This window comes from Aquila chrysaetos, chromosome 22 (genome assembly GCF_900496995.4).
Source record: "Aquila chrysaetos chrysaetos chromosome 22, bAquChr1.4, whole genome shotgun sequence".
Taxonomy (NCBI): Eukaryota; Metazoa; Chordata; class Aves; order Accipitriformes; family Accipitridae; genus Aquila; species Aquila chrysaetos.
Window position 1 is genome coordinate 95,258 of NC_044025.1, and position 24,948 is coordinate 120,205.

Sequence of the window (24,948 nt, forward strand, 5' to 3'; positions counted from 1 at the left end):
GTGGCTGAAGCAATATTCTTAAGTTTCAGGGCAACAAGTAGCTTTTCTGCTGATATTTTCTTCACCCTTTGAAGCCTCTCTAAAACTTCCCCACTTAAATTACTTATCATCCTCAGTACCTAAAAGGATTCTCCAGAAACATTTATTCCACCACTGTTGTAACACAGATATGTGCCTTACACTGCTTCAGAAACACTTTTGGATTTTATCTTATCTTGTGTACCTTCAAAGTGAGACAAATCCTTAGCTTATGAACCTAAACTTACATAAATAGCGCTGCTTCAAATATAAAAGCCCATGGCTTAGCTACTTTGATTGTTTATAGCAAGGAGAAGGTGGTTTTTCAATGTTTTCCCAGTGATCAGCTCTGTAATACCACTTGCATTCACAACCCTTTTAGCATCCACCTCTCTGAGACCTTGAGATCTGAAAGTTTATTGGTGACACAACACAACAGTGGATGGCAGATGGTTAAATTGTGCAGTTCTGTGATTTAAGGAGCTGCTGGAAGCCACCGTGAAGGCAGCACAGATTTTCAGAAGCAGGCTTACTGTCAGGCTGAAACACTAACCCATGTGTTCAGCAAAACAAGTCAATTCAGGATTTTTCTAATTCACATGGTATTGGTGGGTCAGTGCAGGCATACAGTACTGGGAAGTCTCTGAACGTGAGCTATGCTTGCATCCAGACCCCAGCCAAGGTCTTTCTGGGCCACCACTGTCCCCAGATTTTAAAGGCTGGCCCTCTCGAGCCCAGACACCGCTTTCAAGCTTGCCAGTGGTGTGCAATAGTTCAACACTGAACAATTAGAGAGGATTCAAAGGGGTTTCAGAAACCACTGTGATCACAGTGCAGGCGCCTCTGAACACTGTACAGATCACCACCACCCCATGAAAAGGCTGCCAGCTTCACCTAGCTATTCCAGTCTTAGAAACTTTTAAGTAGCCTGATCCTCAGGAAATTGTTTCTTACTCAACAGAACTTAAAGGAAACCCACTTTATTTTAAACACATTTAAATACATGGAAATGTTCTAAAGCATCACCTTTTTTTCTTTCCCCCTCTCCTGCCAGGAGAGCATGCTACAATCCTCCCCATCCCCAAAACCCAGGTCCTAGGAGCATGCACCCAGCTCTCCTCCCAAGGCTGCTTTGGGCTTTCTTCCCGCCTCCATCCCCCAGGCTCCTCTCTCAAGCTAGACATTCCAGTCACACCCTCCCCAAAGCAGAGCTTCCATCATCACTTAACTTTCAATATACGTGCACATTACTCACAGGGCTCCTAACTGTACCTGGGTCTGCTTCCACCTCAGCCCACTAGGAGCCCCATGCCACCACCCGTGGAGGCATTCCTTCTCCAGGAGAGCTCACCCCAGCACCCAGGCCCCTGCCCACCCATCACTCACTGCCGTATCCCTCCCTACGCACTGAGCTCAATGGTTTTTACCTTGAGAAGTGCCCAAAACAGTACCTTTTTGCTCCCGAACAGCAGCGCCCTCCTCTCTGCAGCTGAAATTGCTCAATTGGTGTTGGCTGCAGCGTGTTGCTAGGGGGAGGGTCTTTCAAAACTCTGCCTACTTGCCTGTCAAGGGCAGAAGGGATGTTTTCATTGGTTACTTCTTTGATAGACATCCCTTCTTAGCCAAGGGATTACTCATGGGGAGAGGGGAGGAGAAGAATTCCTGCTGAGTCCAGGAGAGACTTTAGGGGAAGGCGGCATGCAGCTCCCAGGCATTTTGCATACTCATCTAAAGTTGCCAAAAAGCTCTTTGGCAGGATACATGCTTCGATCAGTCAGGGCATAGCGAACACCAGTGCAGAACACTTTATAGATGCATTCTTTACGACACAAGGCCTAGATGCCTCAGGGATGAGGAAAGGTCGGGTTTTGGATGCCATCTCTAGAACCCTACCATCTCCAGCAGAAGAGCAGACAATACCCAACCAAGCAGTTGACTTGAGCCTATGACACTCAAGAGACCCAGGAAGAGAGATGGAGCAGCTCCAGGGTCAATGGTAGGGTCTGCTGCCTGTTTAATGGTTTCATGCCTGCACGAGTCACCAAGTGGTGGGCAGTCTGCAACCGTACATTTAGCAAGGCCATGTCACAGTGGAGAACCCCATTTGTGAACGCAACAAAAGGCAGTCACTCAACCACCTCTCTAAGGGTTCAAACGCTTAAATTTTCAGATTAAACTGCCTTTTTAACCTTTATTAAGAACAGTCTGTGGCTTCCACTAATCTGAATGCATTAAATCCTCCATACAATTACATTCTTTGCACATAGCCTAAAATGCTCTAAAATGAGCATATTTGGTCACTACCATTGCAGAACACAAAAGGAGGGCATCGTAAGTGCACCCAAAGCATCTGACAGTTGTATGTTCATGTTGTATTCCTTTTTGATAAAGAGAACAAAAAAAGGAAAGCCAGATGATCACTTCTAGTTACAAGTAGTAGACATCATAAAGGTTACAGAAAAGATACTGAGGTGTTAATGGCCATATAATAAAACTCACTACATTTTCAATGGGAAAGTTTGCTTTACAGAAAAATCTTTAAATCTAATTGCACCTCTAGCACTCACTTCAAGATGACAAAATTTTCCATGGAATCAGCGATCAAGGTCACCGCCCAAAGCACAATGAAATTTAGCCTTGAAGAGATCATCCACCTCTCCTCTACTAATATCCATCCTGCCTTTAGTTCATGTGCAAGCAATCATTTGCTGTAGGGCGTTTTCACTGCCATCTGCTCCCTCCCCCTTTTATCTTATCCCCACATCCTTTACTCCACTGAAGTCACAGGTAAAGAAAACCCTTGTGCCAAATAAAACGTTCATATCGTATTGACATTAAGTTAGTGAGGAGTTACTACGAATTAGGACTGCAATTTGTTTTCACAGCACTGCAAGAGTAAGGGGGGTAGATTTTTTATAAATTAATTATACAATTAAATAATTAAATAAGCTCTCTGGACAGTCTATATTTGAGAATAATTTACAAGCTAGAAAGCTCACAGACAGTTTTTAAACATAGAATAACAAGTCTTTACCTTCTAACCACTTCTTTCCAGCCTTCTTCTCTTTTCTGGCCTCTTTTTGGACTAGTCAGATTCAGCTTTACATTTGGAGAGGTCAGAGGCAGGGAAACAGGCTTATAAGTAGTTGACAAAGAATTTGAATGACCTTCACCATCAAGTCTGGAAACAGAAATGTACGGATTACAAATTACAGAATAAAATGACAGCATTACAGTATACATTTCTGCAGCTTAAAACTACTAGCATGAACTGCTTCCATTCTTATTTTCTACCTGGAACAACTTTTGGGTGACTTCATAGGTAGTTTTTTTTAACCTTTTAGTCCACAGCCTATACCCTTCCTCCAAAAAGTGGAGAGCTAAACTGAATGAAGTAATACCAGAAGCACTAAGGATATCAGATTAAAATAGTTTATAATAGGCAGTACACAGCCACTTAGGCACATCCTGATTACATGTCTATACTGTGATCTCCTTTTTGAATAGCTTTTTAAGAAAAGGTACTTTCGTAATAATGTCTCTTTCTTAGTAAGTACTTGAAAATGTCCGTTTTTCAGCTCTTACTGTTTCAGATTCCCTGGAAAGTGCTTCTACCCCTCACCCCCTATTTTATGAATGGGTAACTGAGGCGCAGATATTTGAGCATATTTGTGTATTTAAGTTCCAGTGACATCAGTTTGGAAGCAGGTGCCCAAGTATCATTACCTGTACTAATACAGCTGTAGCAATAGTCTAGTGATACAAACACCACAAAGTTTGGGTGAGAGAGAAAAAGAGAGAGAGAACAGGCAATCTCTTGTTAGGCTAACTGATCTAGGTGGAGGTGAAAAAAAGCAGCACTGGGAACTCATAAGTTCATCTGCAGCACTGAAACATTGGCAGCAATCTTCACAAGTCATTGAAAAACTAGCCTTATGTGATTTGACCCAGAAAGTCTATGGCATAGCTAGTAATTTTACAGAGGACCTCATGCTTCAGCTGTCATGCTAAGCATCACTCCTTCTCTTCACTATATGCAAGTTTTTACTCATTCATTTTATTCCCCATTCTTTACAGCATTCTATGTTCATTGTGTCTTCTTGCAGGCAAACTGTTTGTTTATACTACACTTTATACAAACTTCAGAGACCTATCCACATTTAAGTAACCCAAGCACACCGATCATATGAAAAGCAACATTTAGACAATATGCCTTTTAAAATGGCAGCATTTTCTCTCTTTACCTTAGTAAGTACTAGCTCTCTGATAATACACCTGCCCAAGGCATTTCAAAGTTCTATGGAGAATTTTAATTGTCCTCAGATAACTGTAAGATTGAGGCAAAGAGAACAAGAAAATGCATATGAAAGAAAAGAACAAAGTCCATTGTGGAATACTGATTCCAGAATAGACTTTAAAAGCTTTTTTCTGCTTTAACTGAAAATGTCTAGATATGTTTTAAGAAAAGCATCATTATGAAGCCTGAGTTCAAGTTTCAATTACAGTAGCCTTGTCATTGGCATGTCTATGACTAAAAAGAGGATTCAGGAAGAGCAAATTTAGAAATGATTTTCAGACAAAGTCTGCTTAGTGCAAGAGCCAAAGAACACCTGCAGAAGTTAATAAAATATACTAGCCCCATTTTGATATTTATATACTATCTTGTTTCTTAGGTGTACTTTATCTAACAGAAGCACTGCTTCTAACAAGGAGTTAGAAGTATGCGTTTAGTTAGTCCTGCCGTAGTGAACTGCACAGGATTCCAAGGCTTTTGTAGGAGACCTTGGACGAAAGGTCCAAGGCAGAAACAATTTATGTTCATAAACCAGAATGTAGACAAAATCCGATTTCTGACATTCCTAATGGTAAGCCAAAATCCACTCATTCTGCACCTAACTTTAATCTGGGGAAAAAAAAGAAAAGAAAACAGAAAATCCCAACTTTCTTCCCACTCCCAGAGAAGTGCCTCAATCAGTCTGGCAACAGCCCTCTTGTTTGCTGCCCTTTTTGATCTCATAACATTTGCATTCCTATTGAAGCTGGGTTCTCAATCAGCCAGGTGTCCTGTAGATCAAGCCCCATACCCTCTCCCTTCCCTTAATGTAGGAAAAGAAAAGAAGAAAAAAGAAAACTATGGAGGATCAGACTCATACTACTTATATGTAAAAATAAGCAAAGACCACAGATTCAGATGGGATCTAAACTATTTGATTTAGACCAATGACCTGTTAAGAAGCTGGTGTTATAAAAGTTATTAGCTCATTCCCTGGCAGCTGAATGATCTTCCAAACTATTCATATGGCTCCTGTACATTCACCAAGTTCTTTTGACTCTCACCTCTGGCTCGACAAGGTTAAATCAAACTGGCCATCAACCTGGCAGGTGAAATGCTCAGAGTCATCAACTTCTTCCCTCCTTAAAATAAAGAGATTGCAATTCAAACAAGTTAATGACAAAATCATAAAACAATCAAAAGGTAATGAAATCACTTCTGTAAATAGATTATAAGTAAAGCTGGCACTTCCTTTTTAAATTCCCAGCATATTCACTTTAAAATCTATTCTAATAAAGTTGACAATGCAACATGGATGCTTAAATAGCGCAGAGAAAACTGGCTGTTTTGCTAAAGCAGTATTAAAAACTAGACAGGAATGCCAAAAAAAAAAAAATCTTACCTTTACCATTTTAAAGAGGTTACATTCAATAAACTCGACAGCATTATTTAATAGCTACGCAAATAAAGCAAACTCAGTCTCTCAAGACTTTGGGAATGTACCAGCCCATGTAAAGCTTAAGCTACAGAGAATTTACATTGGCATAGGTAAAACCCTGTGAAACAATAGGGAAGCAATAAGGCAGTCTCACCTCGTTGGTGTTTTTGAAGCCGAGGTGCTTGTTTTTTCTTCCTGAGAGGGGATAAGCAATGAGGCATAGCGCCGCTCAGAGGAATTTGTATCCATTGTGAAGTTCAACTCTTGGCTTTTACCTCCACTGCTACTTTCACTATTGCAATCTGTGCTATCCAAGTTATCTGAATCACTATTCCCACTTGCACCACCACCTCTTGGCTCTCCATTTATTTTATTTTTATCTGCTTTTTGCTGTGCTAGAGATATATGCTGATCTGGCAAAATTATCTGCATATTCTGAGGAGTCTCTTTTGTTTTATTTTTCTTATTTTTTCTATTTGTGCTGGGGGTAGTCACCACATTAGCTCTCTTCTTCCCAAAGGCATTTGTGAAAGTAGTTGAAGTTGCAGAAATTCCAATTGTAGTTGTAGTAGTTGCACTAGGAGGCTCTATAGGAACTTCTTGCTCCACTGAAAGAAAAACAGTTGATAGACAAACAAAAGCCACAAAATACAGAAATCAGTGCCCTGACTGAAGACACTACAGCTGAAGTTATCCTCCTGGCTGAGCTATCAGACTATTTGCACCACATTCAGCTGTAAATCCTCCAAGAGTGAGACTTTTGGGGACAAAGAAGGGAGGAGGGAAGGGGGGGTGGGGGGGGGTGAGCAAAGGCGGGGGGGGGGGGAGTGAGCAAAGGCGGGGGGGGGGGGGGGAGTGAGCAAAGGCGGGGGGGGGGAGTGAGCAAAGGCGGGGGGGGGAGTGAGCAAAGGCGGGGGGGGGGGGAGTGAGCAAAGGCGGGGGGGGGGGAGTGAGCAAAGGCGGGGGGGGAGTGAGCAAAGGCGGGGGGGGGGAGTGAGCAAAGGCGGGGGGGGAAGTGAGCAAAGGCGGGGGGGAAGTGAGCAAAGGCAGGGGGGGGAAGTGAGCAAAGGCGGGGGGAGGGGGGAGTGAGCAAAGGCGGGGGGGGGGGGGAAGTGAGCAAAGGTGTTTTGCGAGGAACTCTGACTGCAGAGGGAAGAACCAGAGCAGAAGCTATGTGACAATGTCACAGTACCAGAGAAGCCAGCTTTCAAGCAGATTCCCTTACCTAGATGGTTAAAAAAAGGCACCCCCCACAACTACGCTGGACACAGAAACCGTTGCTCTTTACCTTCATCATCATTTTCTTCTTCATCATCATCCTCTTGTAGTTCCAGAGTTTCTTTAGGCTTGTTTTCTTCATCTTCTTCTTGTTTTCTTTTTTGTTCCTCTTTCTTCTTCTTTCTCTTTTCCTTTCTTTTCTCCCTTTTAGCTGCAAGAGCTTGTTTTCTGCTCTCCTCTCTTGACTACGTAGGAGAAAAGGATCCATATTTAAACATTTTCACACAGACTAAATTATAACTATAATTCAGATCTTCCCTAGAAATCTGGGGGGAGGGAGCAAGAAGAGAGCACGATGAACTAGAATGATTTTGTCACATACTGAATCATTATGCAGAAACTGGGCAGACCTTATGGAACAACAGGATTACTTGGTCCCAAAACTTCTAAGGAATGACAACAAAACAACAACCACAACAGAGGTGGTATAAAAATATAATTTTACCGGAAAACCAGCAAAATCTCTCATCATCTCAGTCCTTCCTCAAAAAACATTTAATAACCTCATTAATATTTTTGCAGCAATGTTCACATCTTTGACTCAAAAAGATCTCCCAGGGTATTTTACAGAAAAAGCTGCTATTGTTTCAGCCACTTTTTTGTAATATATGGAATCAATCAAGCCAACTATGCAATGCTGTAGCAATGCACAGAAACTTATAGGTGTTTAACAAGTCAGCAACCTGGAAAATTTAATAAGCTAATACGGAACTTGTTTGTCAAAAATTTTAAAAGCCTCCATTAAGAGAACCCATTAAAGAGTGCTTAAGAAGTGTCTGCATTACTCTGGGACACTTCACAGTATTCTCAGTGAGGGAGAAGTTGATTTTCCCCACTATCTGCTCAACTCCATATAGCTCATCAGGCAGCTTGTAGGCTCTCCTTTGTAACACTGAGTAGAAGTCCACAAAATGCTTATGGACTACATCTTACACAATATATAACATACCACGTATCACACCATCGAGACTGAAGACCTCCCTTATTCACACATCATCTGTGCTGAAGTAATGCAAGACAGCTACTACCTAAGGTAACTATTGCCAAGTCCAAGCTTTCCTAAAAAGGACAACGCAGCAGCTGAAGCAGAAGTCGGTTCTAATTTGCCATCCTCAGTATACGATTCAGTTTTTGTATATTAGGGGAAGGAAAGCACATACAGTCACAGCATGAAGAACTACTGCCCCAAGAAGCACCAAAGAGGAAACACAACCTATAGATTAATACATAGTTCAAACCGTTACGCTACGACAGCAATTCTCTACTCACTTTTTCCAGGTCTAGCTCCTTCAGCAATATAGTTGCATTCTTATTTGCTTCTGCAGCCTGCTGGTCTTTAGCTTTCACAATTGTCTCCACACACTGGTGACACTTTTTCAACAGGTCCTAGAATGCAAACTTGTCTTATTATCTCCATAATAAACTGAAATTGAGGAGTGAGGCTTGGTCTACAAACATGAGATTAGCTTCCCTGTATTCATAAACATACAAACTATTTCAACAAAATAGGACTCTAAATGTTGATTTAAGTTCTGTATTAAAAAGGAGACATGCACAAATCTCCGAATCAAACGTACATGAGCAAACACGTACACTGAGTTTTTGAACACTTAAGAATTCCCCATGCATATTTTCACTGAAAATAAGGGACAGGGTCTTTTCCTGAAGCTAAACTCACCTTGTCAGTTATCGTCGCTATGTATCGCATGCATTCAATATCCGAAGGAAACTGGTTAACTTCTTTCACCAGGAACTGAACTACTTTCACATGCCCCTAGAATAGCAAAGAAAATTCTAATCTCTTGTATAAAATTGTCAACATTAGTCATAAAAATACAAGTTTGATATCTCTTAGTCCAATGCAAAAGACTAAAAATAAGCAAGAACATTTCTAGTAAGCTGCTCTTTGGAAAGAAAGGTAGTTACTGTTTGCTCATTGTTGACAGCATGTCTGCTGTTCTACATCATGGTGGTGAAGACAAGCTCTCCCACAAGTAATTTTTTATTTTAAAATACAAGGACCAAGCCAGGACCAAGGGCAGAGGCAGCTGTTCATATTTTTAGTAACAGCCAAGACAACCCTCTTTAGACCCCACCTGTTACCCCAGCCCACTCTCTTTTGTCACTCACACCACAGAGCTAACTTAGATTGTTCAATTACAAGGTAAGTCTGATCAGGGAACTGAGCCACACGTTCCTCTGCTGCTGGATCCTCTCATTGATGGGGTACACTGTGCAACCACACAGAAACTACCCAACTGTTGCCTCTCAAGTTATTTGAAAGCAATAGAAGGACAGCAGTAGCATGCTCAGTATCGCTGTTTGTCAAAAAAGCTGTACACTTATTTGATATTTTGTTGATATTTGTTGGTATTTGTAGCAAAGCAGCTACAGTTAATAAATTCCTCTGCTATAGCTACGCTCCTTGCATCCAACAACATAACTGATGAAACCATCACAAAGCAATGTTCTTCCTACCACGAAGAAAAGGCTGTGACAAAAGAGCCAACTACACAAAGCGTCCCACTGAATAACAAATTAGGAGCGGAGCAGAAGCACAAAGTACTCAAGACAGCTTATTACAGACTGGTATTTTGTTCATCTTAAAAGCAGGACTGAAACAAGCAGTAGAGTCTGCAGAAATTTAAAGGGGACTACGGTAATCTCAAGACAGTGAAATCTCAAACAGTGAAAGTTTTTTTGTACAGTGTATAACTGGAAATAATAAAGTTAACATGGTTTATGCAACAAAGTTTTCACCTCTCAAAAATGAGATCTGCGTGAAGCACACAGATTATGATTACTTTAAAGCAGGCATTTTATCAAAATAGTAATTTTGCTGTGTTATATTTGATTCTTCCAAAGCCAAGCATTCAGATGTAAAACCAAGTAAGAAACTGTTTTGAAAACATTTAGCATTGAAACATAAAATTAAGTTGGTCTCCTACCTTGCGAAACGCTGACATGAGAGGTGTAATTTTCCGATTATCTGCAGCATCCACATCTGCTCCTGCTTGCACAAGCAACTGAACCACATCATAGTGACCACCATTAGCTGCCAACCACAGAGGTGTGTTTCCTTTCTTGTTACGAACATCAATATGCGCTCCTCTAAAAAAGTACAAGTGTAATGAAGTGAAACAAGGTATGAATAAAGGTGGAAGTCGGGAAGTAAGATCATGAAAGATCAGAGTCCAATTGGATATATGACTTTAATTACTGGAATCTAGCGGCTAGGTAGAGAAATTCTGTCCCTGAAATCTGCTGTTGAAGTTGCAATGTAGTGACGCAGGAATTATTTAAACCTCCGTCCCAGAAACAAACACTCACTTAATGTAGCCTACTGTGCCACAGCTATGCAACTAGCAACCATGGGTCCTTTAAATTATCATTAATGTGGTGAACTACCTGTAGGACAAAGCAGCCCCTTGAGATTTTAGCAGCGCATAGGGTTATGTTTAAAGAGCTCAAGAGCTACTTCCAGGCTTTGCCCCCTAAGTGACAGTGGGGAAATGCTCATGTGGGAATTGCTGGATTAATACACAGCCAACAAAGCTGCCAAGCCAGACACTGTTTGCTTACCTCTGGTCCCAGCTGCCTGCTTAGCTTAAGTAACACTGGCAGAGCAGGATACTCCAGGATAACACTGGAGAGTAGGGAATAGATACAACATCCTACTTCCAAAGCTTCCCATTCCCTTTGCTCTCAGGTGCATAAGGCAATGTAAACAAGGGCACCCTTGCCACAGAGGAATCCAGCTACAGAACAAATGTACCGCTAATGACAAGAAATAATTTACCTATTAATCAGGAGCTCACAGAACTTGTAGTGACCCTTATCTGCTGCAATTGTTAAAGCTGTATCTCTTGAGGAAGGCACAGGTGGAGCATTAACATCTGCTCCTTTATCAAGGAGAACCCTTCCAACCTCTGCATATCCTCCTGAAGCCGCTTCCATCAGGGGTGTGAGACCAGTCTGTGCAAAGAGAACAAGTTACACAGTGTGAAATTCGCACAATATACTTTGGGTAAGACATAAATGATTTCTACAGAGGGAAATCAAGATTTATTTTATTTAGCTGCTTATATTTAGTTTAGGAGCCTAACTTCAAGCACTCTCTCTCAAAAAAAACCAAAACCAAACCAAAACCCAAACAAAACAAAACCAAACCGAAATACTCTTGGGCTTCGATTTATACAAACCCAGGCAAACTGTTGACTAAGTACCACCAGACACCTGTCTCAAAAGCAAAAACAAAGTCTACAACAGGATCTCTAAAACAGAGGTTAGAACAGATCCAAACGAAGACACAAGTGTTTCTATGAAAATGCTCAGAAACTGGCTTTATAGATTTTTCTCTAGCCTCCCTTAGCACTGAGACTGATCTGGGCCCAACTTAGCTGCCAGGCTAGACTGTTAAATAAACTTATACCAGCTGCTAACATGCCCAACTGACCATTTGAGAGCTGGCTTTTATCCATATCCCCTTTTCTCCAGCCACAGTCATTCCAGAAGCAGGCGGGGTAGACAGACACAGCAATTATTTCAGCAGCCTTAGGAGTTACCAAAAATTCCTTTGTGCTGGGGAAATCAGTCTGGCTGTCTACACAAGCTTTAAGCTTGCTTTATGGCAGGAGACACAAAGCTGTCCCAGAGTACCAAAGGATGGGACCTGTGGAGCATTTCAGAGGCACAGAAAGTCACAGTACTGAAGCCATGGGTTCTACAGCAACGTAAAAGCTTTACAGTTTGATTGCACTACTTCTGTTGTAGACAAGATATCTGTTCTATATGAGAATCACTAAAAGCAATGCTATTCTCTTCCTGCCTAGACTTCACTCATATGTAAAAATATATGTATCTATCTGTACTGAGTATCACGTCAAGCTTAAACCTGAAAAGTTTCTCAGTACTACAGAACAAGAGTCAATCTAAGTTTCATTATGAACTCAGAAAGACCAGTCAGCTTTTCCCTAATGCAAAAAATTCATCAGTGCTTTTATTTATTTTTTTTAAACAAAACTTATTTCAGAACATTTAATACATCCTCTGATTAAATAAGCCCTCTGACCCTGAGAGGCTCAAAGTAAGAGGAAAATTTGAAGAAACTTGACAACTCAGAGAAATCACCTGTTAGAAATAAGTCATAAGCAAAGGCGATTCACACACTTACCTTTGCCCTGTGCTCAACATTGGCCTTCCTGTCCAAAAGCAGACTGACCACCTCTGCTCGGCCCTGGAAGCAGGCCAGGGTGAGGGCTGTATTCCGGTTGGTCTCAATTTGGGCATTAATATCAGAACCCATATCAAGCAACAGTTTCACAGCAGGTACATGACCATTCATAGCAGCCAGCATCAGAGGAGAAATACCTAGCTTACTCCCGGTCCTAAAAGGAAAGAAATAAACTGCAGTTCCCAGAACGGGAGGAATGCTCTGGGAAATGTAAGTGTATCTAAGAGGAACAAAACGTTATACTGTAAGCCAGAAAGGAACATTTAACATACAAATACAGACACTGACCTAAAATACTAGCATGTTTGAATTGATTAGGAGAAACCATCAGGGTAACTACATGCAATAGACAACTGCAATTTATAAACAAGGAAAATATATTTCAGCTTTTAGACATTCAGATGGCTGAAGCACACATAAGCCTTAAACTACATACACTAAAAATCAAGGCTGCATCTAATTCATTCAGAAAAACATGCTTCTAGTACAGCTACAGTTTGAAGTTTCTCTAGTAATAGATGTTAAGTTTTCTTAAAATTAATAAAGAGGAGGCTTAAGAGACATAGCTGTGCAATTTTGTTCATCTTACTGCAAAAGACATCTTCAAACACATAGAGCTGCCCTGAGTGCTTTGGCTCATTCCTTTACTTGGTTCTGTTGGAAATAGTTTGACTTCTAGATCCCAGAATGGTGCAAAAGGGAAGGAATAGGTCAGCAAACTAGAATAATCCCTTAAAATTTAGGTATAAGGGAGATGAAGTTTGTGATAGTTAAAGGCAATTTAAGAACACTAAGATAACATGAACATAAAGGATAACATCAGTGTAGAAAGGCTGCAAGGTAGAGATTCCAGCCTATGCCTCAGTACATAGCCAACAATGGTGTGTGTGCGCTATACTGCAGTTCATGTGGTGTACATAGTACATTACCTTGAATTAATTTCTGCCCCAGCATTGAGAAGAATCTTGATGATATTAACATAGCCACCAGATGCAGCAAGGCTTAATGGCGTATAATCAGACACATTCCTATGTTCTTTATTTGCTCCCCGGGCTAACAACAAATCAACAACCTGAAAAGACAGCATGGACATTAAAAGACATATTGTGGCTTTCGCTATCATCCAGGAAGTGAAAGGATATTATCATGTGTTCAAACCTTCCAGTATGCTACCAGTTTCCATCATCAATAGATAAGATTCTACATGAAAACCTCTACCCTCTTTTGCTTTGTTTTTGCATATGTGCTGTACAGACTTAGCAACTGATGAATACATCAGTTAATCTGCGTGGGTTGTAGCAGTGCAGCACTTGTCTTCCAGAAAGATTATTTTACCTAATCAAAAATGCAAGGCTTTAAAGTGAAGCTCTTCCTGTGAATCTTAAGTTTGCAAACAAGGGCTCTATCCCACTCCCATAATGTCTCACACTATTTGAGCGTCTCTTTCAAACTCCCACAACTTTAATTCAAATGACACTTGAGCCAAGTTTGACCATCTGTATTATATGGTCTTTCCAACAAAACACACAGTAAAAATCAGACCGACTGATGTTAAGGAACAAGTATGAGGAAGGACTTCTCTATCAGAACCTGCTTAAGAGAAATAAAAGGGGGAAAAATTAAAACATTTCTGGTGATGTACTGCACTTTAGTGGGCCTCGTTTTACTACTAACGTAGGCTAGGTGATTTTCAAATAAGCCAGAAAAAAGGCTGCCTCACAAGTTGCTAAGCCAGAAACAAAAGAGGTAGATTCTGGCATACGGGAAAAAAAAGAAAGAGGAAGAAAAAAATACTTAAGTAGTTCAGTAAGTAATGCTATCACGGGCCACATTGATCTCTCCTTTTATTTGTGAGCAGCACTTTTACTGTTGAAGATCTGCAATTCAAAACTCAAAGTGGAAACTTTCCAATTTTGGCCAACTGTTTTAATCCTTAGAAGGTCCACAACTTACCACTCCCATATCTGGCACAGAGCCCTTTGCCATCTCCATGTCATCTTCTAAGCTAGTATGCCCATGACTAAAGGAGGAAGGATTTAACAAATCTTATTTGGACAAAAAAAAAAAAAAGCTGACAGAAAACTGAAATGTCCTTAAAAGACTAGTATAATGTGCCCTGCACATTACCACTAAAACCAGGTACCACCAGCACAAAATTCTAGTTTCTGTCCTTGTGTGCCTGCACCAGCTGTTTTAGTTTTGAGAGCAGGGAGGATGCATAAGGGAACTGTTCAGTGAATAAAGTTTAATGAATAATTTCTCTACCTCCCTCACAAAAGTACTTATCTTGCAGGGATACATCGACAGAAGAATGACCACAAGATAAAATAACCAGTAGCTAACAAAACTGGGATAGCCAAGGGAGAAAAAAATAAATTCCCTTTCCTCTTGGAATTAATTAGCTACACTTATACAGGTTAAAAACCTGCCAGAAAAAGGACAATTTATTATACCATCAACAACAAAAAAAAACCCCCACTGTACAAAAAACTATCTACAAAAACAGTTCAAACCCATTGAGGACAAAAGTGTCTGTACCTCTTGGCGTCCACCGGAGCATGCCAACGAAAGCGGAGTATCCTTTGTGCGCTCAGACTGTGCTTCTATATCCCCACCTTTGTCTAGAAGAATTTCCACTACACCAACATGTCCAGCAGTTGCAGCCAGAATCAAAGGTGTAAAACCTAGTAACAAGAGATCATGTTAAAAGCAACCTTGAGGATCTCAAAAGCATTATTAAGGAGCAGAAATGCACAAAAGGGTTAATTCACAATGACTTCTATTGATCAGACATGTCTTCCTCAGACTGGGGGTTTCCTGGTATAGGCCACAATCTCAGACCCTTTCCTAGCCCTCTTCTAACCCTGACCCATCTAGGCTCTGATTCCAGCCAAATATAATTAAAGGCTCTTCAAAAGAAATCTAAACAGTACTTGCACTGATCAGTTTGGATTGAGTTCCGACCAACTCATCTCTTTAGAGAAGTCACAGCTTTCCACTTAATTCCTATTTAATAAAGCTCCATCAAGCGAACACATCTGCACTGCGTATGTTGCTTATTTCTAGTGGTCAACATGAGTTCCAAGGAGAGAGGCATGGTGGTTTTGTTTTCTCACCTCTGAAAGATTTAAGATTTTGCTGAACTCTGTTATCGGGAACAATATGATATACAACCTGACAACTACTCTCCATTAGCTTTGTCAGCCAAGATTTGATATTCACCCCCATTAGCTGCTCTATCTAATAAGCTAAGGTCTTTTGTAGAGGGTGAACCATAAGGACACATTTCACAAATCTGCTTAAGATACCACTCAGATGCACTTCCTTTCAAAAATACAGATAAGAAAGGCATGCAATGTTACTGGCTTTATACGGCCAGTATTTCTACATGAAGTGCAAGAATGCAATTCTACATTTTTGCAAGCTTTGGTAATTTTCTGAAGCAAAGAATCCCAAACCCAGTTTGAAATTTGCTGTTTCAAGTTGTAGTTCATAGTCAAACTGTTTTACTGTTTTAGCTTACCCTTCTTGTCTCTGTGTTCAATATTGGCACCACGTGCTATCAGTACAGATACAAGTTCTTCATGACCTCCCGCACATGCAAGGGTGAGAGCAGTGTCATGATTACTTTCAGTCTTCACAGTTGGGAAGAAAAAGAAGCAGATATTCAGAAATTAAAAATACTTTAAGAGAACTTTAACATTTTTAAGACAGTACTAGATTAATTTTTTTCCTTTCAGAACTTATCAGAAAGCAAACCAACTCAAAACCAATTGCAGTTAATCAATTACTCACATGTGCATCGATGTCAACTGAAGGATACATAGGGAGCACCGACTGTGAGGGCACATTGCTCGATGCCTGTGAACAAGGCTCAGGTGTAGGGGATTCGGTAGTGTGCGAGGAGCTGGTGGAGCCACTGGGCACTCTGCTATTCACAGCTGAAAAGTAACACTGTGTTATTAATCCACTCTTAGGAATGCCACATTTTATATGAAAAATCTTTAGTCCCGTAAAACTGCAACGGTCTAACATCACAACAGTAATGGGGGGAAACAAATTAAGTGTTCCTGACAACAAACGAGTTGGTGTCTTGCGCAAAGAAGCTTTCCAGCAGTTAAAAAGTGTAAGCATCGTCTCCAAACTGTGTTAAGTTAGAAAATAATTTTATGAATTAGTCTGTATGCATTACGAGTATGAATTATGAAGATATTAGTTATCCTTTTCAAGTTGTAACCTTCACTGTTAGAGTTCAATCATATGCTCAGTCTAAGCAGGCAAATGATTTATTGCTAAAACATAAACCTATGTTCAGAAATACAGTCTCATTCTGGAATTTAAAAGTTTTTCATGTAAAGGTTAGTGCACACCTAGTCTCCAGAGAAGGTTTTCAAAGCAAGATGACTGATAGCAACTTAGGCCATTAATCATGTTTCAGAATTAAAACAACCCAGGAAGGGTGGAAGAGAAGCAGACAGGAGGGGGCAGTCAATAAAAATAAGAAAGCTGAAAACTGTCTGTGCTCCCTAAAATTTATTCTCATTGATCCACAGCCTGTAAAAGATTTCATCCTGAAGATCTAGCACAGCTCAGGGACACAAGGAATGCAACTTTATCTTCTTTTTAAAAAAAAAAAACAAAAAACCAAACAAAACCAAACCATTTAAAAAAAAATTGATAATTGAGAATCAGATTTTATTAAACTAGTTTTAAACGAAGCTTTACCAGAACTAGCAGAGAAATATCCCTGCACATATATACCACAGGGCCAAGACCTCTGGCTGCCTTTGTAACCAAATGAGAGTCCAAGGGGAGCCCAAACAAATCTCAGGCTCGGCTGGGATTACTCAGCAGGAAGGTCTAACAAACCTGTGCACTACCTATGAGTGCACTTTAACTACTGTAAGCCATGCTAATACAGCAGCTGGATTTGACAAGTATTGTCACTGCTGGATTGCCAAATTTCTATACTGTGCAGCCTTGTTAGATGGAATACCTGGTTAGCTTTAATTATTCCAAAACACACAGTATTTTGTATTATTCCTAGAACAAGCAACCAATGGAAAACACTAACAACTGCAGGTAAGAAATAAGCAGCAGCATTCTGCTTTTGTCCAAGTGTTTCAAGCAACAAGGGAAGACAAAGGATGAACTCAAACCTGTGTACAACTCAAAGAGAAATTTTGCAAACCCTTCCCAGCTCAACCTTTCCGATTCCATTGAAAAATCACACACCAGCAATTACTCATAGGAAAACGGTGCAGACAGAAAAGTCTTAGAAAAATCCTCAACATGACCACTAATACCACTAATTCACTCTATAGAACTGCATATGTGCAAGAAAGGAAACACAGACTGGAGCAAGTTTAGATGGGTCACTTCAGTTGGGTTCTGGAAACATGGAGGGGAGGTGTGTGTGGGGGGACGTATGCCACTGAAATTTTGGGAGGTGATAGTTTTCAGTTGTATTTTTTAAATAAAGCATTCTCCTTGGCACATAGGCAAAAACCAGCATTAACATTTGGCTACCACATTTAAGCAACAAAGTACCGTATCTGAATTCAGAGTTGACTTTTGTTTCACATTACAACCTTCATGAGCAAACCAGGTTTGTATTAAAAGTTTCAAATATAAAAGCTCCCACACTTCATCTGCTTACTATGGATTCCCACTTATAGCAGCAGATGAGCATTAATTAATGCAATACAATTATTTTCTTGCTCAATGCACTGAAGGGCAAGATACTAACTAGATTTCTGACGATTACTCCTTCCAAAATACAAGACACTGAAACACCCTGTTAAGGACTTATATTAAATCAAACTGGTCCTTCCTCATGAAAGACACCGGCTCAATGCTTTCAGATCTTGCAACTATAGATACAACTAAAAACACATGCATGTGCTGTGCAAAGCAGGGGTGTGCAGAGGAACTCCACTTGAGCCAGTTTAAGGGTCCTTAATGTAATATAAAACAGGTTCTACAAATTCTCTACATTTCAAAACGATGACTGAAGACGTCCAAGTACTTCTTGCACACTTTAGACTTTCATCATGTGCTTGAAACATATGAGTGTGCACTAAGCAGTTCACATGCACAGTAACAGCGATGTCAAATGTGAGAGGGAACATCACAGGCAGCAGAAATGCAGATAAACCCTGTACTGATACCCCAAACTCTTGCTTAAAATAAAACTTAACAACAAATAGTCCTATAACACCCACTGATTAATCATCCCCTCTATAACTACTGAGTTTACAAAACGGCAGGATTTTTTTAAAGTGTAATTTTCTTATTGTGGCTGGCAAGCTGGCCCAATGGAGCATCAATGTAATTCATGCTCTGTGGAGCAAAACACATCTGAGAACTTCTACCTCCAGTTTCATGGGGCTGATTTAGCTCCACCTAAGTTACACAACAACATATAGATTTTTAACTCAAAGATGACCTTGCAAAAATGGTTCCAACATACCTTCACATACATTTGTACGAAATTGGAGTTAACTTGTACTTCCCCAAGTCCGTTTCCAGACTACCAACGTCAATCATGGGAGAAGGGACAGCTACTGCTCCTGCAAACCCCATCCAGGGAGACAAGGTCATCCTACTGACAGGACACAACAGGAGAGCCACCTCTGCTTCTGCCTCCTGCTACCAGGAGGAGCCCAGCCATGTCCTCGGGGATGGCTTCATCAGTCTGACACCAGCCCCAAGGAAGTCGAGCCCATCACTAGTCTTTAGCAGGTCATACTCACAGCGGCAGAAGCTAATGTGCATTCTCTCCAAGGACGAATACCACCATACCCACTCCAGACTTTCATCTCAATAGTTGGCATTAATGCACCGCAGCTCGGCAGTGGAGAGCAGCACTGGCACTGCCCTCGACTCCAAGGGGAAAGGCTAGCTGGAGGGCATAAAGGCAGCTGTGGGGGAGGATCACCTTCAGCATCTTTATGCCATGCCACAGGATTTTAACAGTCTAGAAAAATGTGTGGCTTCCACCCTCTGAGAAGACAAGGGGAAAAACTTTCCACCATGCAGATTACTTCCTACTTAACAGGCGTTTTGTCTTTTCACCAGGAAGGGTACTGATAAACACACTGATAGCCAGGCACTGATGGGGGGAGGGAAGTTAAAAAAAAAAAAAAAAAAAAAATCAAATTTCACAATGCGTATCTCAGATCTTTATAAAGTACCTATTTTGTGACATAGGTTTTGGACATTTCCATAGACTTCAATATTCAAAAGACTTGTATTAAAAAAAAAATAATATTCTACACAGGACAAAAATCCAGGTTCCTCACATTTTAAGAAGGGCTTGCAACTTTCCAAAGGGGCTTTCTTCAAATCAGTGTGAAGTTGAAGACAGGTCTCCAAAGATATGGGTGACTATTTTCCAAAGTTATGAAAAAATATCACAGGAAACATGAGTAAGGCAAAAGGAAGCAGGAACTTGGTATTTTATCAAAGTATGACTCTGAAGGCATTAGCAGAACCTTGAGTAAGCAGCTCTGGATAAGATTGCAGCTGTAGTCCGAAGCTGCATCTTTCAGCTCCTGTTTCCTCAAAGGAACTGGGATTTTCAGGACAAAGAAAACAAATCCTTTTTCATGACTGAGCAGTCTTTCAGCCTGTCCATGCAGCTTCTCAGTAATGTGTTACTGCACAGAGGCTTTTGCACATTGGTAACTGCGTCTCATTTTATGAGTCACCATTTCACACTCCAGATTATCCTAGTAACCAGTTTTACTCTGAACAGCAATCCTAAATACAGTAACTCAGATGTCACCTTCCAAATCATTACCTTAAAAGTACCATATTTCTGTATAACCGACCACAACCAGAATTTAAGAAGCAACCAAGAGTTAATAAAGTTTGTCAAAACACGCCTGGAATTTCAGTATACAAATGGGAGCTCGCAGGAAGAGAGTCAGACAGAAGCACACAGAGATGCCACCTCCTGACTCAAAATACCAGCCGAGTAGAACAAACAAGAATAAAAATATTCCAGCTAGAGACAAAACCTAGCAACAAAGAAAAGAAAGTTCCTCATCTTGAATACCCTAAAACAGAAAAAAAGCCTCAATTCAGATACTGCCAACTAAGAAATCTACTACAGTAAATGCATAATGTGAACTGAAATGAAACTCCAACTATGCAAGACAAGATGCTTCAAGAAACCAGATGGGTACTGGGTAATGAAAATTAGATCCAAAACATCCTCTTCCATTGGAAAATGTGATCCAAAATAATTTATTGCTTTCCCACTCTAAACTGCACAATGTCTGTATCTCTTTTGTAAACCCAATTAAAATTTTGACTGTAATAAGTCACACCTTCAAAGATAGGATTAGTTGCAAGATTTTTGCTTCAGCACATCTAAAAAAAACTCCTTTACAACCAGAACATTCTGGACTGGAAAGAGCTACTTCACTTTCAGGTTTTACCTGACTTTCCAAAGGTTACTCAGTTACTTCTGCATAGCTTTATGAAAGAGGGGACTCGGGTACACATCTACCAGTGACTGACTGCCAGCAAGACTTCCAGCACTTCGCACCTTGACATGAACCATCTCATCACCTATCAGCTGACAGATTATGCCAGCAGACTGGCAAGATAAATACTCCATTTATGTATGTTGTCACAATTAAGGTAGTCAGCAAAATAAAGATTTGAGGCTTTGCAGAAATGCAAGTTTTCCCTTACAACCAAGGCTTTGAACAATTTGCCTCTTACATCGCCACTGGTAAGAGCAACAGTAAAAGATATTTCAGTGCAGAGGGCAAAAAGCCGATTTAACATTTCTGTTCTTCTGAAGTAGACCCAATACAAACTGGAATACTCAGCAGAAGTAAAAATGTTGGTATCTCTTCTAAACCAAGAGTCACTCACCACCATTACTGCAGCTCCGCCAGTGGTACCGTGATCAAGGGAGACACTTCATCAGCACACCCGAGTGCAAGACACAACTTCTTTAAGAGACAGACTTCCCATGCACCAGGTAAAAGCCCCTTAACAATTTTATCTGGCATCTGTAGCACGCATGTAAAAATCAGTTCTCATAACAGTTTTTATTGCTCAAAATTTCTTTACAAAATTAAGGACTAATGGGCAAGTTTGTGGAAAAAGGTCAATTGCGTTTTAAATATGGATCAAAAAGTTTGGAGGATGAGTAGGTAGATTTACATTTTGTTTTTAAATGTACATAAATCTGAGACATAGTAGGATTATAATTTACCCTGGGGTGACTTTTACACAGTCTGGATTTTAAAAGTGAGCAAAATATCCAATTGTCTTCCAACATTTTTTGCGGAGAGGGAAGTAAAACTAACTTATGAATTTCAGAAGAAAATATATTTCAATAAAAGCAACATCAATACATTTTTGCAGGAGCTTCTGGAATTGGGCAGCTGAAGTTTCCCTGAGTTGCATTTCTGTAAATATAGTTTCTAATAGTTGTAGAAGAGCATGCTTTTTGTATCAATTTTTTAAATGAGTAAATCTCATTTCTTAGCAAAAAATGTCTTTAATTACTTAGCAAAAACAGTAAACAGTTTCAGAAAATGAATCAGTGTCTATTCATAGGGGTTTTTTAATTATTTCTAAGATAAAGTTTTTTTGGTTGTTTGCAATCTTTTTGCAAACGGCACAGTTCTCGCACTCAGCTGATGGCAGCAGTTTTTCATTTTGGGTGCACTGAATATTTTGTACGTAATACGCAGCTGCTAACCATGAAAGGGTATATACTACATGGCCTTGTGCTAGATATGTTAAACTGTCAGCAACAGGAACCACTCCAAAGATTAAGCCCTTGTTGATTATGTTTTCCATTAACCATTCAAATTTTCCTCCTCACACACTCCAGTACTAAATCTTGAGTAATAAAAATTAAGAATAATCCAATTGCATTTTTGTTTTGATGTTGGCTGAACACTCTGATGACCACCGTAGAGTGAGGGAGGGAGGCACGCCATACCAGAAAAGGGGGAACTAAGACCAATTCTCTATAATACAAGAGGATTTCTTTGAATTACACTGTATAGCTGAAGGGAGCTGGTACAACACACCCCACTATTCCACCAACTATGGTTTCCATGGGAGGTTGCAAGTTGCAGGTAGTCTTGACTTGCATGAGCTTGATGCAATTAACATTCTAAAAGTTCACAGGAATGGCTGGGCAAAAGGTCTTACCAAACATTTCTACAACCTTGAAATGAACTTAAGAGGACAGTGCAGTGACTATGAATAGGGTGTGGGAAGACAAGAAAATAAGGGCTGAGGGACAGACACAAGGTGCAAAGAAAAGTTGAAAAACACTGAATTAAAAAAAACTACAGACCAAACAACACTGACTATATCCTACATACCTCCAGCAGCAAACATCAATCCTAGTTCAAATCCATGAAACGAAGTCAACCAAAACAATACCTCTTTTTCCACAAGGGGACTCACACAACCCAATGTGTGGGAACTTCCATTCCTCTTCACACCGTTATCAACAAATGGAAGGATGTTTGGATTTTTGCTTTTCATCCAGATAACAGGACACATTTTTGCCATATGTTATATCTAATAAGCAGATATTCCTGTACAACAACCAGGGTTTAGAGGGTATTCTGAAAACACAAGCCATTACAGAACTGAGTGGTTGTACGCGGATTCCAGGTTGTGTGTAAACCATAGCAGCACCTTGAGCAGCAAGGAGAGGGACACATTTGTCCATTCAAGTGACAATAATTTGGCTTTTTCTAGAGATGACTATTACACCGAAGAAAGTCACTGAGGTATAAGCCTGTACAGAAAATTCTAAAGAAGATATAAAACTGTCACGCTTTCAGGTTTCCTAATGGGCACTACTCGTCACTCATGATAAGGCTTTTTAAAGAAGCACAGAAAAAGATGAGGCCAAAGGGGCTGAAACAGGTCTCCAGTACAGGAAGTTTTGCACTTTGGAAAAAAGATATTTAAAAGTCTCATGTTAGAATTGGAAGTCACTGTTAGGATTAATAGCACTAATCAGGAACTTTATTCTTAAGCAAGTATTCCCAAACTGGAAAACCCCAAGATGTTTTTGAAGGGAAGGAAAGAGAGGGAAACTGAGCACACAAATTAACGCAAAAATAGGTATATTTCTTAACCCACCTGCTATTAGGTCATCAAGAGTGTCGGTAAGCGTCTGTGCTGGAGTGGCAACCATTAATCCGTCTGGTTCTTGAACTAAGAGCCCCTGCCCAGCAATTTGCTGCTGCTGTCCTACATTGTGCTGATTCCCTAATGCTTTCTGAAGTTCAAGAGACTCTGTCCCATTATAACCTAAATTACCAGAAAAATTACATTGCGGTGCTGGCAAAGGCTGGATAGGGACAAACTCTATTTGTTCAGCAGGTGGTGGAGACTGTTGTTGCTCGTCATCTTTAGACAAGATTGTGTCAGCCTGAGGTAACCCTGAAATGTTATCCTCTGGCAGACCCTTATCAGCTTCCACTTCTGGGAAGACCCCTGTAAGTGGGCACTGCTGCTGCAGGGGAAGTGGTGTGTCTGTCTGACCTTTGGTCTCCAAATATTCTTTGGTAAACTGCTGTTGGGTTTTCATCTGCAACTGCCTTTCCACCTTCTGCAGCTCCTTCAATATTTTCTTCTTCTTCTGTACTTGTTCTTCTCTGTTCTTTTTAAGTTCTTCAATCTTATCTTTATTTAAAGGTTCACCTTGAATTAATTCCAATGATTTAAGTTGTGCTTTTTCAATAGCACTAATTCTCTGTCCAAGTTCATTCAGCTTGCCTTCAGTCTCTTCTACTATGCATTCCAAAGGCTGGTATGGGTGAAAAGGTGGCAGTAGGTCCTTATCTGCTACCTGCAGGGAACTTGACTTCTGCTTGGATGCACCTAAGCACATGAAAAATGTTTGAAAAAATGCCATGCTGAAGATACCCCAAACCTCCCCTCTCACCCACCAAAAAAAAAAAAAATAAATAAAAAAAAAAATCTTTACAACTAACACTGCACATCTGTCAAACCACAGAAAGGTAAACCCTACACTCCATGTTAAGACAAGAAAGGACAAAGCATATAGCTGGAATTTTCAATATTGATCCTAATATCCCTCTGGACACAGCTATTTTAATCTTAAGGAATAAGGAACCTTTATGGTTTCTGACATACATGACAATGCATATCTGGGAAGTGAAATCAGCAAGAAGAGCAAGGCAATTTAAATAATTTAATGAGTTCCCAAAGTTGTTCTGGTGTGCAGAGCAATTAAACTATTTTCCAGAGGCTAACTTCCAACAGCAAGGTTACAAGCAAAAGTAGTCTCTATTTGAGAGAAGACTAACTCTACAGTAAGATCAGTATTTTGAACTAGTATTTCTCTAAAGACTATAGCATTCCACCTTTACATTCCAAACAGAATCCTACCAGCGTAGAATTAATGTATACAAATGTATTTTGAAGCTCTAGCATGTTTTTTAAAGTTCTGAGGCAAAATTAACAGTTTGCTTGCCTCCCTCTCTCCAGTAACAAATTAACAATTCTGCTCACTATTAAAAAATAATCTTCAACACGAATCTAGCAAGGAACACCAAGCCAGGGCAGCACTTCTCTGAGTGCTCACTGCCGTCAAGCAACCCAAGGCTGCTTTCCTGAAAGCCAAGTCTGTGAAATGTCCAGTCAGATCTTAATAGATTCCTAAGTGCTGAAATTTTAATT

General features: G+C 40.2%; 1 protein-coding gene across 22 annotated transcripts in view; it reads right to left on the reverse strand.

Moving 5' to 3' along the window:
- Positions 1–24,948, reverse strand: part of LOC115334003 (ankyrin repeat and KH domain-containing protein 1) — a 120,556-nt gene that overhangs the window by 16,020 nt on the left and 79,588 nt on the right. For 14 of the 22 annotated variants that reach the window (XM_029997640.2, XM_041119245.1, XM_041119250.1 and 11 more), the window contains 15 exons: positions 23,383–24,126; positions 16,036–16,181; positions 15,764–15,875; positions 14,779–14,924; positions 13,170–13,312; positions 12,181–12,394; positions 10,807–10,982; positions 9,956–10,118; positions 8,686–8,781; positions 8,277–8,393; positions 7,018–7,192; positions 5,884–6,337; positions 5,356–5,433; positions 3,053–3,199; positions 1,470–1,580 (listed from right to left, as the gene is read on the reverse strand). In XM_029997640.2, the coding sequence (XP_029853500.1) occupies positions 1,470–1,580; positions 3,053–3,199; positions 5,356–5,433; positions 5,884–6,337; positions 7,018–7,192; positions 8,277–8,393; positions 8,686–8,781; positions 9,956–10,118; positions 10,807–10,982; positions 12,181–12,394; positions 13,170–13,312; positions 14,779–14,924; positions 15,764–15,875; positions 16,036–16,181; positions 23,383–24,126 (3,022 nt within the window). The remainder of the gene's footprint in view (positions 1–1,469; positions 1,581–3,052; positions 3,200–5,355; positions 5,434–5,883; positions 6,338–7,017; positions 7,193–8,276; positions 8,394–8,685; positions 8,782–9,955; positions 10,119–10,806; positions 10,983–12,180; positions 12,395–13,169; positions 13,313–14,778; positions 14,925–15,763; positions 15,876–16,035; positions 16,182–23,382; positions 24,127–24,948) is intronic. The other 8 variants (XM_041119248.1, XM_041119252.1, XM_041119251.1 and 5 more) reach the window with 3 other exon arrangements.